Source organism: Ornithorhynchus anatinus, chromosome 14 (assembly GCF_004115215.2).
Source record: "Ornithorhynchus anatinus isolate Pmale09 chromosome 14, mOrnAna1.pri.v4, whole genome shotgun sequence".
Taxonomy (NCBI): domain Eukaryota; kingdom Metazoa; phylum Chordata; class Mammalia; order Monotremata; family Ornithorhynchidae; genus Ornithorhynchus; species Ornithorhynchus anatinus.
The window spans coordinates 43,320,808-43,338,958 of NC_041741.1; the positions used below are offsets into that span (position 1 = coordinate 43,320,808).

Below are 18,151 nucleotides of genomic sequence, written 5' to 3' on the forward strand. Positions count from 1 at the left end.
TCAGTACTTTATATTGTTGAGGTGGATGATTTGCTAATCTACGTTTTCTCGGACACATTCCAATTAAAATGACAAGTTACCACTTTATGGTCTCCTCTGCTAGGGTCTTATCTTCGATATGCTTCTGCTTGTCCCAGTGCCATTATATAATGGTGTCCATTATGCATTTACAAGAGGCCAAGCACAAGGCTAAAGTGCAGAAGGGGAAACGCCTACCTTTACAAATCCTTGCGGGCAGTGAACGGGTCTACCAAATGTGTTACACTGTATTCTCTCAAGTGCTTAGTACAGTGCTCTGCACATACAGTGAGGTGCTCAATAAACAGGATTGATTAATGAAGTATCTTTACCTGGCACTTTCTTTCAGGAAGGATTCACCAACCCCCTTCAGGAGCCTCAATTCTGAGCCCTCCAGCAAATCTAGAGGGATCGGAAATTTAAGGGCGGAAATGCCAAATTCTCTCCCCAGGCGTTTCCATACAGCCTCCATGTTACCCTAATCTTGTCTCTCTGACAACCCCATTTCCTCCCTGAACTTAAGAAGGCTGGCTACTTCTGCCGGTTCTAGAAGCAGCTCAGTTCTGACTCAGAGCTGCTGTCCTTATGTCTCCGAAGAGAACTGAAAAATTGCCATAAGGCTGCCATTCTCTTGGTTGCTTGGAGTAGGACACCAGAAGGGACCAGTATGAATTCTAGACATACAATTAACTTAAAAAAAAGAACTCCAAAACCCAAGCACAGCTTACTGAGGAGGGGAGGGCCCATCTTCTACCCCTGAGGCCCTGCCAACACCTACCGTCCCAGTGACTGAGACAATGCCCACATGCTGGCACTTCACACCTGAGCCAGAAGAAAATGTCATCCCGCCCTCTTCTTCCCCTCCCCAGATGATGTCATTTCCCAGGGCAGACGGATGGTATCTGCCTTCTGCTACTGCAGTTCCCCACTCCCTCTGGCTCAGGCCCCGACTCGGAGAGGAGATGTGAAACCTCACGGCAGTGGCCTGATCTTGCTAAAAGAAGGGGGCTCTTATTCAACACCCCGGTTCTTTAGACTCCCCACCGTTTTAAATCTTCAGCCGACAAGGATGGGGTGGGAACCCGAGGGGAGAAGAGAGCGGATTCAGAAAGAGGAAAATGGTTACTCACCACAGCGCCAACTCCGTAGCTAGCGGCAGGGGCCAGGGCGTGGTAGGGGTCTGCTGTATAAACCCTGCCATAACTAGAGGAAAAAAACACAGTGGGTCACTTCTGAGCCCTCGAGGAGATGCAGTGAGGCGAGGTGAAACGCAAGCAATGTGGCTTGGTGAGTAGAGCATGGGCCTGGGAGTCAGAAGGACCTGGGTTCTAATCCCAGCTCTGCCACGTCTGCTGTGTGACCTCAGGCAAGTCACTTCACTTCTCTGTGCCTCAGTTACCTCATCTGTAAAATGAGGATTGAGACTGTGAGCTCCATGTCAGACAGGAACTGTGTCCAACCTGATTACTTTGGATCTACCCCAGCGCTCAGAACAGTGGTTGGCACAGAGCAAGTGCTTAACAAATACCACCAATTACTGTTATTATTATTAATATTAATATTCTCAACCTCAGTTACCTCATCTGTAAAATAGGGGTTAAGACCGTGAGCCCCATGTGGAATAGGGACTGTTTCCAACTTGATTGTCTTCTACAGCTCTTAGAACAGTTCTTGGCCCATAGTAAGAGCTTAAATATCACAACTATTATGATTATATATAAGGTGTTTGAGGTCAAAGAGAAATCCAAAATCAGAGAGAAGGAGCAGAAGCTTGAACTGTTCTGCTGGGAAGAGTAAAGAACTCAAAGGCAGTGTGGCTTATTGGAAAAAGCCTGGGCTTGGGAGTCAGAGGTCGTGGGTTCTTATCTTGGCTCTGCCATTTGTCAGCTGTGTGACTTTGGGCAAGTCACTTCACTTCTCTGTGCCTCAGTTCCCTCATCTGTAAAATGGGGATGAAGACTGTGAACCCCACGTGGGACAACCTGAAAACCTTGTATCTACCCCAGTGCTTAAAACAGTGCTTGGCACATAGTAAGTGCTTAACAAATACCATCATCATCATTATTATTATGCTCTCCCAAGGGCTTATCACAGTGCTCTGCACATCATCGGGACTCAATAAATACTACCGGTCGCTTGATTTAAAGGCCCAGGAGCTGGTAGGAGCTCGGGCTTGGAACGAGCCCAAGGAAACTGGAGCTTTTTGGAGAAGGGGGTGAGGACGAGAAGGGAGAGAACTGTGTGCAGAGTTCAATACCGTCGATGATGATGAGATTCATTCGTTCCATTGTATCTATTGAGCGCTTACTGTGTGCAGAGCACTCTACTAAGCGCTTGGGAGAGTCCAACAGAACAATAAAAAGACACATTCCCTGCCCACAATGAGTTCGCACCCCGAATACCAAGGCATCCTCGGCCCTGTCCCTCACGTACCCGTCGCTGTAAGCCGCTGCAGCGGCCGCAGCGGCCGTAGCTGCTGTTGCAGTAGCAGGCTGTGCATATCTGTAGGCTGCGTATCCACCCTAGAGGAGAAAAGAGAACTGACTTTACGGGTACCTATCCCCTCAATCCGACAGACAGGGGCACGCGCACCACACATACACGCACGCGCACACAGAGGAAACGAGGAAAGGAAATGTTTCAAACTGCATCAGCTTCCACTGTTCTTTTTGTCCACCTGAAGGATAAGGTGATCCCTAAGTGAGCTTGGCTTTCCTCCCGCCGGCAGAAAACGTGGCTCTGAGTTTCCTGGCAGTGACCTGCACCAGCTCACTGACAGAGCAAAACCAAACACTGAGGGAGTCCCGCCCACTTCACCTGCTCCGTGCTCGAGGAGGGGAGGGATGCTAAAGGGAGCCTCCCGGTTTTATCTGGTTGTGGGGGAGGAAGCTCCGCAGAGCCCAGGGACATTCAATTTCTGTCTCTAGTGGCAGAAAATCAGCTGGGTTCTAATCCCGGCTCTGCCACGTGTCTGCTGTGTGACCTTGGGCAAGTCGCTTCACTTCTCTGTGCCTCATTTACCTCATCTGGAAGGCCCACGTGGGACGGGGGTTGCATCCAACCCAATTTGCTTATATTCACCGCAGCGCTTAGTACAGTACTTGACACATAGTAAGCGCTTAACAAATACCATTATTATATTAGTATTATTCTATGAGACGACAGGATTTGTACCAAAAATACCCTCTGCGTTACTGTCCTCCATATCCTGATGAGGGAAGGGACGCAGTGGACAACCAACGGATCAAAATCCTCTCAAGTGGTCGTTCAGTAGAAGCTCAAGGTTCAAGCGAATTTTGGGACGTTACTGTAGACTGTCCCCTGGACTGTATACTTGATGTGGGCAGGCAACTGCCAACTCTGTTGTACTGCACTCTCCCAAGCACTTAGTCCAGTGCTATGCACACAGTAAGCACTCAGTCACCCATTTTTATTTACTAAGCCCTTACTGTGTGCAGAGTTCAATACCATCAATGGTGATGATGATGATGAGATTCATTCATTCCACTGTATTTATTGAACGCTTACTGTGTGCAGAGCACTTCCTAAGCACTAAGAGAGTACAACAGGACAATAAAAAGACACATTCCCTGCCCACAACGAGTTTACAGTCTAGAGATGACAGTCTCCTAGGGGAAGGCGTCGTCCCTCCGACACGGGACTGAAGTCCATCATTCTGGAGTCCCGCCCTGCCCCACACCCTGGGAGAACTGGACCACCTCATTCTACAGACCACATCTTTCCAGTGTTCTTCACCCAGATCACACGAAACAAACCCACTAGTTATAAAATAGTAATAATACTATTTCTGGTATTTGTTAAGCACTTACTATGTGCCAGGCACTGTACTAAGTGCTGGGGTGGCTACAAGCAAATAGGGCTAGACACCATCCTTGTCCCACGTGGGGCTCAGTCTCAATTCCCATTTTACAGATGAGGTAACTGAAGCCCAGAGAAGTGAAGTGATTTGCCCAAGGTCACACAGCAGACAAGTGGCAGAGCCGGGATTAAAACCCATGGCCGCCTGACTCCAGGCCTGTGCTCTATCCACTCCGCCAAAAGGTCTCCCACGATTTGGATTTGCGCTTTTCGCAACAAGAAAGTGGGGTTAAATTAGATCTTCGGAAGAGCCAAGGCTAAGAAACACCTCGCCCCTGGAAGGACCCTGACGCCAACTCTCTGTGGGTCTGAGGGCAGATGGTAGGTTTTGACTTCAGTCCTGTTTTCCAGAGAATGGGCATGACTGCTTTAGAATCTCAGCCCACATCCTATCGATCTGCAGAAATGTTTTTCAGCTGATCCACTAATGGAATTTTCTCTCTCCATTTTTGGACTGAGGCAGGGTTCAGAAAGGTATGACTTTAAAAAAAAAATCCCCGAACGTAAACAAGCCCAAGCAAGCTGCCTCATCCTCTTTCAAAGAGGGGACAGGCGGGTATGTTTTGAAGGATTCTTGGTACCTAAAATGAATTCTACCACTTGTAAGCTCTTTAACACAAGCTCTTCAAGGCCTACAATGGGTAAGCTCGTTGTGGGCAGGGAACGGGTCTACCAACTCTCTTGGACTGTACTCTCCCAAGCGCTTATACAGTACTCTTCACAGAGTAAGCGCCAAATAAATCCCACTGAGGGTGATGAGATGATGAAGAGCACTAATGATGAAGGCTAGGCCTTCACCTAGACACGTGAAAGGGACATGCTACAATGTGAGTTACTAAAGACAGTTGGATTCCTGAGCAGGATGTGGATTTAGAAACGTTCCAGTATGTGACTTCTAAAGAGTCTTTAAATGCCGGGCAGACGTAGCTTATGACAACTTCTAGTCTCTCCTTTGCAGAAGGCACAACAGGCCCAGATTAGAATAGGGAGAGATTCCCCCCACCCCCTCCCCCCAAGATCAAAAGCGAGTCAAGATTCGGGATTTCATGGAGCCTGAGATGCAGTTTGAAACAACAAAGGCTTTCATCATTATTTCTTAACTTAAGTGTCTGAAGAAAGGCAAAGGCGGGGAGGGGGAAGGAGGAAAGAACTGGGTTCAGGCGTGGGGGGGGGAATGGCGTCACATTTATTAATCACAGTAAAAACTAAGCATGCTGACATCTGGAGCTAAAACAACCAGCAAAATCACCACGTTCAGACTCAGATTGGCTAAATCTATCTATCCCAGCATTCTCTTGGGACAGCGCTTTGCCCTAGTCTCTACCACAAGCTCAGTGAAGTACACAGCCTCAATTACTAGAGCGTGCAGCCACAACGACCTGGTATTACGAAAACAGTCAGTCACCACTCGAGTTAACATTCCATAGACCCTAACGGCTGACCCCTCCCCAGCCCGAAGAAATATTAAATCTCGCCCACCCTCTAGCCCCCGGTCCCACACCATGATGTTAATAATTATCACAAGCAATAACCCATCTGTTATATCAGAGAAGGGAACAGAGACTCCACTGAGAGATTCAGAGTAAGATGTTAACATTTTTTCAGCTGACTGCACAAACAAACAAACAAAAAGAGGAGAAATAATTCATTGGAGATATGAAGTCATGAAATAGCTGACATGGGTATCGCTTTTACCATGCACTGATGCAAAACTGAAGCAACCATTAATAATAATAAGAAGAAGAAGAATAAAAAAAAATTTTTTTAAAGGACATATGTATTTACACACAATCAGACCTGTTGGATCTGAAGCAGTTTGCAGAGTCTATCTGTGTGTGATTTGAAATAAAACAAAAAATGGGGATTAGCATGGCCATAGCACATTCCTATTATAGGAGCGGCATACATGGACAGCTTGGGCGAGGCTCAGCTACCTGGACAAACATGGCTGCCCTAAGAAGCTTCTCAGACACACTCTCCCTGCCGGGCGACTGTCGTCTTATTCCTCCGAGCAGGACTTGGCACGGGTTGTAGGGTGCAAACTGGGGGCGGCCGTGGCTCCTACCCGCTCCCCCGGTATGTACCCCAGTCCTGATCTGGGAGACCCCTGAGGAGTTCCGCCCAGGTGTACCCAAGTCTCCCGCACCCTGAAGCAGTCCGGTCGGCTCTGAGATATGGGCTCTGAGCGTGTTTAGAGCAGGAACTTTTTGTTCTTGTCTCTCCACTCAGGTGGTTCAGAAATCTTCCCTCCTGGCTGGGAAAAATCCCTTTGGTGTTTCAGTCCTTACTTTGCACCTTCAGCTCTGTTGGGGGAAGGAAAGGGCTCTTCCATCATGATTTCGGATGCTTTAAGATGATCGGGGAGTTTTCTAAACTGAAACCACGCACTACAAGACATTTCTATTTCATTTGGAATATCTTTGTTGCTTCCTCAGAGGAAAATTGAACCCTCACTGAAACATCAATTCCCTAAGCCTCAAAACTTCAGCTGGGGGACGATATGCAAAAGGCTCTAGCTTACAAAGGCCTGCTCTTCCCCATGTAGCTGAGAGCTGAATCTCTATTACTTTAAAACCTTTCCTCTGTCTCCATTACCACTTTCTGGGCCTTCAGGTTTCTGTTGAAACTTTCAGACAGGATTTCCGTGAGCATGTGATGTAAAACACCTTCCTCCCTTCTGAAAAACAGCGACTTTAACTGGGCACTGGGGCGAGAGGCGGGGTCTTTAGAGGCCGGGGTACTGACTGAAAACTTGCAGCGGGCACGTAACTTCAATAGAAGAAGAAAAGTTACTTAAATCGGGACCCTTGAAGTGGCCCGGGGAAGGATGGTGGAGAGACAGGGAGACAGAAGCAGGCATCGCAGAGAAGAAATGATGTGCTAAGTCCAAGATTAGTTCCAATTAGTCTGCCCTTGGTTGGGGTGTGTCTCCCTTACAAACCACCATTTGGAGATTTTTTCCTCTGAAGTTGGATGAGCATGTGGGACTCTCTGGGTTGAGACCGGAATTCTCAACGAGAGGCGTTTCCCCCAAGGCTTGTAATTTATACTCACTCAATCTGGCCCAATAATTTTGGCTGAAAGCCCGAGGAGACCACCCTGCAGGTCAAAATGGCATTAATTCAGAGTGCTGGGCCAAGAGCCGGAGCCTGAGTTCTAGTTCTACCGCTGACCTACCGTGGCATCTTGGGCAACTCCCTTTTTTGGGTTAGGTCTCTTGTTTTTTTTCCAGATAAGGAAGGCGGGTGGGCTTTGGAAACATCAAAAAGGACTCTAAATTTAAGATTTCATTATTCCTTTTTCCTGTTGGGCCAAATATAAATAATAGTTTTCAGCAATTTAATTCTTAAGTGGAACAAGTGGAATATTTTCCAGGTGCCCTCCGCCCCTGCCATTTCGGGGATAGCCCCAAAGGAAGGTCAAGAGATCATTCTTATCAGGTCAATGTACATATGAAACATTCTATATTGCCTCTATTACCAGGCACCCTGTTGATTTCCCTTCTCTATTCCTCTTTAGTGCTTTGCCAGAAATGAACTGGACTGCCAAGATCATGCTTTTCCCCTTCTCCTCCCATGACTGCCCACCCTTCCTGGAAGAAGTGAGGAAAGATGAAGGAAAGATCATCTAGTCTAGGGCACTCCCTCCCACCCCCGGCCCCCGTGCCGACATTACGACGGCCACCATTCCAGCCCCGTGGACAGAAGCCGGGTGCACGCGGCTGCCTGGCTTCTCCCTAGCCTCCCTATTTCAGCCTGGGAATCTAATCCGGGCCGAATTCCCACATGCCCCTTCCAGTCCCTGCATTCCTCTTTGGAAGAAAAACAGCAGACAGGACCAAATTTCATTTTGCCGACTGCCAAACTGGAAAGACAGCCAATGGTCAGAAATCCCATGGGTGAATGTGAGCGATGAATTAAAAGAGGCGGAGGAGGTGAGGGGACGAGTGCGTTATAGCCCGCTTTGTGCCAGCCGGGTGGCCACGGACCAGGGCGCTGAATTTCAAAGGACACGGGCCACCGGGGGAGGAGACCTAGCCAAGTGCAGTGCTGAGGTAACAGGGGCTTTGATCACACGCTCACAAGTCTTCCGGGTCCAAAAAAGCCTCTGTTCCCATCTCTAATGTGGAGCTGGAATGGTTAGTAGAATTCAATTTTTCCACTGCAATCCACAATCTGATTGGTTGGCAGGTCACACTGGCACTCCTACCTGAGGTATTTTAGCGCTAATGATTGGTTCCTGTAAGACTATTCTATAACAGAACACAGGAAGAGCAGTTCAAAAAAACACAGCTGTGGAAGGAAACAATCATACAAACAGCCCACAGAAGGGGGGACACCAGCCTTTTCTTTCCTTTGGATGCAAGCAAGCTTCTCAGAGACCGTACTGAATTTGAGAAGCAGTGTGCTCCCCCATAACATGAATCGGGGTGAGCTGGGCCTTCCTTATGGGCAAAAAGGAGTCTGCAAAGAGCAAAAAAAAAATCATCGTTTTGGACGGTCCTTCCTAGAGGACTGTGCCGCAGAAGATACCGCACCTTTCCGTGGAAGAAATTTAGTAGCAGGGATGGTTGCCCCAGGAGAGAAAGGAGAAAGAAGGAAGAAGAAGGAAGCCAAAATAATTCACAAACTCAGGCGATAAGTAAGGCTGAGATAACTGAAAAGTCTCTTCTGCAATCTCCAGATCAGCTCCTGGACACTAACCCCATGGGCGGCCGACTTATAGGACCTGAGTTCTCATCCCAGTCCTGCCACTTGCCTGCCGGGTGACCCTGGGCAAGTCGTTTAACTTCTCTGCCCCTTCTAGACTGGGAACTCCTTGTGGGCAGGGAACGGTTCTACCGACTCTATTGCATCATACCCGTTCCAAGCGCTTATCTTAGTACATCACTCCTCTGCATGAAGTGAGCATTCAGTAAATAGTTTTGATTGTTTCCTCAGCTGTAAAATGGACATTCAATGCCTGTTCTCCATCCCACTTAGACCCTGAGCTTAATGTGGGGCAGGGACTGTGAGCTGATTAAATCGTATCTACCCCAGCACTTTGAACAGTGCTTGAAATATAGTAAGCATTATATATAAATACTATAATGAGTAAAATAATAACGGAGGCAGCCAGGACTAAACTAAGACTCACAGGATGTGCAAGAAGCAGCACCAAACGTTTGAGATAAAGTCACAACGTGAAGCAAAGCTTTCTCTCATAAACCTAGGGCACGAAAGCTTCAAAATCCATCTTATTTGACCTACCTGGATATTTCCCAAAATACAGTTCTGTCTCCCCTGAGCAGGTAGCGGATTGCTTAAACGTGAGACAGAGAGGCAACACAGTTCTTGTTTCCAAATGTACCGCCGGTTCTCGGATTTGGCCTAATTCTACATAGTGATCCTATGCTGCTTTTCGATCATACTTCGGGGAAGACGTTGAATTGAATTCTTTTCCTTTATCTCTGATAAGCTGACCCAAATGGTAGATTAAAAACCCAAATCTACTTACTATGAAGGTCTGAGTCTCTTCCCTCTCTCCGTTAAACACCGTCCCGATACTTCTGGGCACAAGAGAGCCTGGACCACTTGCCTACTTGGTAGTGCTTAATTCTGCTTAATAAGAAGCAGTGTGGCGCGGTGCAAAGAGTATGGGCCTGTGAGTCAGAGGACCCGGGTTCAAATCCCAGTACTGCCACTTGCCTACTGTGTGACCTCGGGCAAGTTTCACTTCTCTGAGCTCCAGTTCCTTCACCCGAGAAATAAGAATTCAATACCTGCTTGCCGTCCTATTTAGACTGTGAGCCCCATGTGGGACCTGAATATCTTTTATCTTTCCCAGCATTTAATACAGCGCTTGGCACACACTAAGGGTCTGACAAAAACCACAATTACTATTACTATGGCGATCGCTGAGGGCAAACCCCTTATGCTCCAAGGCATTTTCTGAACCCCACAATAAGGAAGGTGCAAGAAAGAACAAAACTGTAGTTTCTTTCTCAGAGGACTTAAATGAGAGACACTTTCATCCCCAAACTAGAGTGCATCATTGTGGATTTGGATGGACAGCATTTGGCAGAAAGAATGAGCATGGATGCCAGTGTTTGTAGAAATCACTGTAAACTGTCTCTTGTGGGAATCCCTAAAAAATTTTCACATAAAATCTTATATGAAAAAGAAAAGGAAAATGAGATACTTTTAAAATTTGGGGTGGGGGGTGTTTGTTTTAAAGAAAAAGCAACTTAGAAGCAGTGTGGCCTAGAGGAAAGGGCATGGGCCTGAGAGTCAGAGGACCTGGATTCTAATCCCGGCCACATCACTTGCCTGTTGTAGGAACTTGGGCGAGTCACTTCACTCCTCTCGGCCTCAGTTTCCTCATCTGTACAATGGGGATGAAATAGATATCTTTTCTACCTCCCCCTTAGACTGGGAACCTCACAAGGGGCGCAGACTATGTGGGATCAGATTATCCCACATTAGCTCCAGCGCTTATTGCAGTGCTTGAAACCCACTAAGCGCTTAACAATTCCCACGATTATTACTATTATTATTGTTGTTAAGAAAAGGCAACTACATCGCTGCAAGACGAAGGTATATACAAGAAAATCAATCAGTGGTATTTACTGAGCACTTACTGTGTGTAGAGCTTAGGAGAGTACAATACAACAAGAGTTGGTAGAAGCGTTCCCTGACCACCACGTGCTTACAGTCCAGAGGGGGAGACGGACGTTAGTATAAATAATATATAAAACGCCTGGTGACCAGGGAACGGCTTTGAGTAATAATGATGCTATTTGTTAAGCGCTTCCTATAAGCCAAGCACTGTTCTAAGTGCAGGAGCACTGGGCCATTTTTTAAGCAGTGATGGTGTACGTTGACAACTGTATCTCAGGCAGGGCTGCATTGACATAATGATGATACAACTCTACGATGCTCAGGTTGAAAAGTCAAAAATCAGAACCGGAGTTATCCAAGTAAACGTACTAATAGTTATAGCAATAATAATTATGATAATAAGGAATTTGTTAAACGTTTCCTGGGTGACAAGCACTATAACTAGGCCTTGGGGCAGACATGGGACAAGCAGGCTGGATGCAGTCCCCAACCCCCATGGGACTCCCAATCTAAGAGGAAGGGAGAACAGGTAAATGACCTAAACTAAGGCTGGCTCAGAGAACCAGGAGGGGAACCAGACTGGATAATCAAATAATATCCCCCCCCCACCGCCCACCCCGGCTAGGGAATAGCCATGAGGAAACTGTTTCGCCTCTGTGAACTTGCAATGATCGGACTAAGCCCTGGTTCCAACTCATTTGGATAATCAGCTTTTGACTGTGTTAACTTCTTCGGCCACTTTCTCCCCTGTTTTGCCCCGGGAGTCAGGCACCGCTAAAAAGACTGACCCTTGAGATCCCCACGGTGCCGTTTAGGGGCTGATGGAGTAATTCAGTAGCTGGTGCCTTGAAGAACTGAAGTGCCTAATTCATTCATTCAATCACATTTATTGAATGCTTACTGTGTGCAGAGTACTTGGGGCACTAGGAAATCACCTTTCTGACATAAGATGGTTGGGTTGAGTTTGCTCCTGGAGACTACACTCCGTTAATCAAATTGTTACTATTTACTGAGCGCCTGCTGTGGGGAAAGCACCGTACCAGCTGCCGGGGATGGTTTCGTAGAGGTAAGTTTGGGAGACGGGGTTCGATCAAAAGAACATTTCTCTCCTTAGTCTGTCAGATGACTCTGTCCCTATTCTAAGGGACATGTAACTTTTAATGCTTTTTGGCTGCCTGCGTGCATATACTTTTGGAACATCTTTCAGAACCCAGTGAAAGGAACTGTCAATTATAGCTTGGCAAAGTACTCTTCAAAGCCTCAAAGGTGGGAGACCAGTATTATTCTATTATCTTGTACTGTCCCAGGTGCTTAATACAGTGCTCTGCACGTAGTAAGCACAAAATAAATACAATGGACTGATTATCACCAACAACCCTGTCTACCCGACAGCCCCCTACATCTCTTTAAACGCTGGATATGGCCATTCCTACCAGCATAGAAAACTTTGGGGGAATGCCCAACCCAACTGCCCCAGAATCTGCGATATAAATCAAGAGAGAAGGAAAGGAAGGGAGGCAGGAAGGAGAAGAGAGTAGGTATGAGGCCAAACCAGTCCTGTTATTTAGGTTTGCAAACTGTGCAAATGAAATAGAAGTGTTAGGCATATCTTGAATTTGCTACTGACCCCTCAGCTTGATTAGTAGCACCCAGTTCTGCCTGAGTGTCCGGGGAAACGGAGAGGAGAATGTCCAGTAAACGGACCCTGGCAAAAATGAGGAAACCCAGAGATTCAGGTCTTGCAACCCAATGGCAAGCACCAGTGGCAGAGAAGCATGCTTGCATTCTTCAATATAGAAATAGATATATATATGTATACATATATCCACCAGGAAGAAGAAAATCAAAGTCAATAAATTATATTTTCAAAAAACCAAACCAACAAATGGAAAGGAAAAAAAAGGAAAAAAAAAAAGGCTGGCTGGTCAAGGGTTGGGGATGAGGAGGCCCCGGTGTGGGTACTTACATAGAGGTCAGCACCGTAAAATCCGTCCTGGTAAACCACACTGCAGAAAATCCACACAAAAACAAAAACAAAAAAACAAAAGAACAGAAAACACATTCCGGTTATTGAAGACGGCAGCATGCACATGCGCTTTACACAGGCAGGTGATGTATGAATCCGTAAACCTGGGGGCTTTTGGGAGGAAGCGAGCAAGTGAGAGAGCGTGAACACACACGCACACGCCCGTTAAATGGCTTCATGCCACCCATGCAAGGAGGAGAGGGGAGGGGAGGAGGTAGGCAAAGTTGGGAAAACAACCTGGGTGCTACCTATTTAGAATAAAAATACTCCAAAAGGACCTGGCTCCCTGATCAAGAAATTCGAGTTTGGAAACCATGGCTTTTTACCATATGCTGCAATTTAAAACCAGAAAATGAACCACATCCACAACAGCAACGACGACGACGACCGAAAAAAAAAACAACCCAAGTGCTAGAGGAACATTAAAAAATAATACTTGAAGGAAAAGAACTTTTATGTAAAGGGGGTTCCGATCAACAGTCGACAAATAACGTTATAGAGCGTCCTTGGGCTGCGTAGCTGAACCAAGTGCTTTTCCGTGTGGCAAAAAGATCCAAGAATCTCACAATCGATGGACTGATGTCCAAGGTGTATTTCAAAATTGCATTTCCCACTTCCGTTTCGGAGCGGTATCGGCAGTTTTTAAGCCGCGTCGCTTACTGCGTCTCTGATATCCATACATCACCTGCTTTTACCCTGCCCATTAGACATGCGATAAGATTTGGCTGATCACACAAGCATGCAAGTATTATTATTCAGCATCTTAAAGAACCAATGCAACACCTCGGGAAAACAAGTCAATCAATTTTGACCAAAGTAAACGGGAATGTAATTAAAAAAACAAAACAGACCAACAAAAACCAAAATACCCACAATGCATTGCTTTCACAAGCAGAGATAATGAGCTAAAAAGGTTAAGGTGATTGGTCCAAGGCCCAAGAATTGAAAAGTGCAGTGGGGATCCCAGGGAGTAACAATAAAATCCATAGCGTTGACGGGTTACTGGACGTTTTCTACGGTCATTTTTGCATATGTCGGTTTCTCAGGGCTCTGAGAACAAACTACACTGTGACGGTCTAGGGGTAGCCAAAGCTCTCTTTATCGGGGGACAGCTGAAAGGAGATCTGGGTAGAATCCGAGGGATGGGGGGGCGGGGAGGAGGGGAAGGACTGAAAGGAGGGACGGTATTACTTTCTTCATAGGACAAATAATAGGTATGAAACACCACATGGTTTTCTCTCAACTGGCCATAATAATAATGTTGGTATTTGTTAAGCGCTTACTATCTGCAGAGCACTGTTCTAAGCGCTGGGGTAGATACAGGGTAATCAGGTTGTCCCACGTGAGACTCACAGTTAATCCCCATTTTACAGATGAGGTAACTGAGGCACAGAGAAGTTAAGTGATTTGCCCACAGTCACACAGCTGACAAGTGGCAGAGCTGGGATTCGAACCCATGACCTCTGACTCCAAAGCCCGGGCTCTTTCAACTGAGCCAAGTTGCTTCCGTAAGAGCAACCTAAAACGGAGCTACCTGTAGGAAACAGAGGAGCCCACTGCTTTGAGGTGCCAGGGGGTACCCAGATGTTGGTCGGTAACTCCACGTGTAGGCAATAGACACAACAGAAGTCTGAACTTTCATTTCCATAAGAATGAGAGGCACCTTTCTTGGTCAAGTATTTTGGGCCTGATAATTCTGTTGTAATAATAATGATGGTGTTGGTGAAGCGGTTTCTGTAAGTCAAGCACATTTCTAAGCGCTGGGGTAGATACAAGCTAATCAGATTGGACACAGTCCCCATCCCACCTAGGGCTCACAATCTTAATCCCCATTTTATAGATAATGTAAACTGAGGCACAGAGGAGTGACTTGCTCAAGGTCACATGGTAAACAAGGAGCCTCCCAAGTGTTTGGTATGGTTTTCTGCACATAGTGAGCGCTCAATAAATACCACTGACTGATTGACCTAAAGAACTGCCAAATTTTCATCACATTCCAAGCTACTATTAGTTGGCAGCAATGTTGGCTAGCAATAAATCTTTCAATGCCAGGTTAAGACCCCTGGAAAAGCATGTTTCCTGCTGACTGAACTGTTCTGAACTCTACTACTAATGGCTTTTGATGTAGGCTTCCAAATCAGAATTCCTGAGTAGAAAAGATTACCCCTGTAAGGGGGTAGGGGGGATGGGGGGCCCGGAGCAGTGGCAAAACATCCCAATCCCCCAAATATTATTTTGTCTCGCCTTGCTGTGCCACGATCTAGTTTGTGATATTCTATCAAGGAAGCTGGTTCTTTGATGCCCTCATCACTCAAACCCTGATCTGAGAAGCCATATGAGTTTCAATTGATTTATGGCAGAAAAGACAACCGACCTGAATACAGACTACTTGGGATAAATGCATGAGATGGAGCCAGTGGATAGTACCATCACCTTCCGACTGAATATAGGTGTTTCAGGCCTGTTCTCTTATGGGCTGGGTGGTGGTGGGTGTGTAACAAGTTCACACCCCAGAGATAGTTTGCGGTGTCAAAGCCACATGACCAATAGTTCTTGTGTGGCCTGATGCCCTGGGGATCCTGGCCTAGGTGGACCCCACCATCCTCAGCATGTACATGCTTGGCAGGGGCCAGAGCGCAAAGAGGAAGTTTGTTTCAGAAGGTTAAAGATGAGCAGAGGTTGGCTCCCTGGAACTGACTGATTTCTTGATGCGTTGCCCACAGCGTGATGTCGGCAGAGAGAAAAAACACGTATCGGAGGCAAAATGCCCAGGGGAACGCCCAGCTTCTCAAGCCAACGTCTGTAAACGGCTTAATTAAACAGACGGGGGCAGGGGTGGGTTCGACTACTTAAATTGGGGCTAAGAACGATTGTAAAAACTAAGAATTAGGTCCCCAGCAAGCTGTTGGCAGCATTTTCTCGTGGGTACTGAAATTACTGCAAACTACTCTGGCAGGAATGACCTTCCTATGGGTACAGTTTGCCTATGCAGTTGGATTTTCAAATGACCTGGCTGAATATTTTGGTCTTGAGCATCTTGCCCAAGAAACCACCCCAGGTCCTTACTGTATCCCAACTTTAATTGGACAGAAGGCGGATGCGGGTTGAAAGTCAGCATCAGGATGAACGAGGAAAGGCTTTGAGAGTGTCAGTAGACAGCAATGGTGCAACGCATGGGAACCGATCTTCCGTAAACCCCCAAAGAAAGATAATCGGTGTGAATTCTCACTGGAGACGCGCCTCTCAACGAGCACATCTATTCGGTCCAGCATTCAGGAGGGAGGGATGCTTTCAACAGAGACCAGATGAACCTCGCTTGGCTCGGTCGGCTTCATCGGCCTACGACCGCACCCTGAAAAATGTACATGTAAGCTCACGACTTCCGAGTCGAGTCGATCCTGCTGTCAGAACACTTCCGGTAATGGATGCGCTGCCCCACGTTTATACCTGGTCCACGAAGCAACAGCGGGGGTAAATCATCTAATGACCAAGGAGCTGCTTGGTCTGGGTGGGGAACGTGTCTGTCAACTCTGGTTGTATTGGACTCTCCCACGTGCTTAGTACAGTGCACTGCACACAAAAAGCCTTCAATAAATGGGATTGATCGAGTGACTGGGGATGTCCTCAGAGACAGGGAGGAGGTGAGCCACTCAAATGATCCCTTCTTAAATTTGAAAGAGAAAGCTCATTTATGTAAAGGGTATATTTTAAAAGATGCATTTTTTGTAACAACCGAGGAGAGGAAAAAAAAGAAAATCCGCTTTCTCTCCCCTCAGTTAAGAAATATGGATGTTTGTTGCTATGGGACATTCCCACTGCAAGAGACACCCTCTATGTTTAGTTTTGTTTTTTAACTAAAATAAATAAAGGCTGAAGGATGCTCGGCAGACATTAGTCTTTTACCATCAGTCAGAAGGCAAAACCAGTTGAATTCCTCCTAGTTTTCTCTCTCTCCCTGACTCCAGTAATCCTGACTGATCTCAGAGTTAACATTTTCCCACTGATTTCAATGGTCCTGGCCTGATCTCGGAGTTAACGTTTTTCCAGACTATCTCCTCCGGAGAAAGCAAATCCATTGTGGGTAACCAGTTCTGCTGCCACGTAAACCCTCAGCCCCCAACGGTGAGTCGAAAGGGTGAGTGGAGAGAGAGGAGGCAGCCTCGCTCCTCAGCCTCGGTCTCCCGGTTTAGTTCTCCCCGATTTAGTGCTCCTGGGCAGTCGTGCAACGCTGTGAACTCCATGCCAACACACAGCTAGTGGACACGAGACGACAGCGGCCGGCATCCCCGGCCACGGCTGCTAGGGCTCCGGACCGTTCAAGTGAAGCTCAAAACACCAAACTGACGAGGGGGTCGGAGTTTCTATTCTGAGGTTGGCGTAATCGGCTGTATGGGCCCAAGGTTTTGAATGTGACCTTTTGGGCGGGGAGGTGATTTTCCCCTCTGGGAGACCAGTGCTTACCCTGGGTAGGCGGGGATGGCCGTGGGCGGCACAGCTCGGACCGCGCCGTAGACCGTCCGGCCCCGGCCCCGCAGGTGGGCCCCTCGGAACGCCGCTGCCGTGGTCGCTGCCGTTGGGTAAGGGAAGCCGGGAACTGGCGAGAAACAGGACACGTCTCGGTTATCGTTTATTTTCCAGTCTGCGCCCATGACGCCATCGCCCTTTCCTGGCCCCCACTCCCATGCCCGATGTGTTCCTGACGTAGGATAATAATAATACCAGGCACTGTACTAAATGTTGGATAATGGTACTTGCTAAGCGCTTTGTGCCAAGCATGGTTCTAAGCACTGGGGTAGATACGAGGAAGTCAGGTTGGACACAGTCCCTGTCCCACAAAGGGCTCACACTGTTAATCTCCATTTTGCAGATGCGGTAACCTAGATCCAGAGAAGCGAAGTGACTTGCCCACGGTCACACAGCAGACACATGGCAGAGGCGGGATGAGATCCCAGGACCTTCTGACTTCCAGGCCTGTGCTCTACGGAACATGCATGTTTCTGTAATTTATTTAATTTATATTTGTATTGATGTCTGTCTCTCCCTCTGTACTGTAAGCTTGCTGTGGGCAGGGAATGGGTCTGTTATATTATCATATTATACTCTCCCAAGCGCTCAGTTCAGTCCTTTGCTCACAGTAAGCGCTCAATAAACATGATTGAATGAAGAAACACTATCTCTAGACTGGAAGCTCATTATGAGCAGGGAACCCGTCTGCTGATTCTGTTGGTTAGACTCTTCCAAGTGCTTAGTCCAGTGCTCTGCACATGATAGGTGCTCTATAAATACCACTGATGGGTTGATTATTCTTCACAAATCCTCCCTTTCTAGCATTAACCTCCAGGCGAATGGGTTAGAGGAGTCACAGAACACAGACATCTGCTCACACCCCCGGTTTTTGGAGACTCTCCAGATGGAGCTGGGAATGAGCTCTGTAACTGGGCTGCGATTTTTCCTTTTTACCTATGCGAACTGTAATAAATAACTACTATCATCAATCACCGGAACTGCTCTCTACTGCACCTATCTCCAAACAGCTTTAACATGGTTTAAAGTTGACAAATCCTCTTATGGACCTATCCAGCTATAATTTATTTTAACGTCGGTCTCCCCGATCAGCCTGGTGAAGTCC

The 18,151-nt window shown here is 47.1% G+C and overlaps 1 protein-coding gene across 13 annotated transcripts in view; it reads right to left on the reverse strand.

The window, feature by feature from the left end:
* RBFOX2 (RNA binding fox-1 homolog 2) overlaps positions 1 to 18,151 on the reverse strand; it is a 246,547-nt gene that overhangs the window by 6,336 nt on the left and 222,060 nt on the right. For 7 of the 13 annotated variants that reach the window (XM_029079218.1, XM_029079217.2, XM_029079215.2 and 4 more), the window contains 5 exons: positions 16,984 to 17,116; positions 12,463 to 12,502; positions 5,695 to 5,726; positions 2,452 to 2,540; positions 1,149 to 1,221 (listed from right to left, as the gene is read on the reverse strand). In XM_029079218.1, coding sequence (XP_028935051.1) covers positions 1,149 to 1,221; positions 2,452 to 2,540; positions 5,695 to 5,726; positions 12,463 to 12,502; positions 16,984 to 17,116 — 367 coding nt within the window. Of the gene's footprint in view, positions 1 to 1,148; positions 1,222 to 2,451; positions 2,541 to 5,694; positions 5,727 to 8,106; positions 8,150 to 12,462; positions 12,503 to 16,983; positions 17,117 to 18,151 lie in introns of those variants that run through there. The other 6 variants (XM_039914063.1, XM_039914057.1, XM_039914059.1 and 3 more) reach the window with 4 other exon arrangements.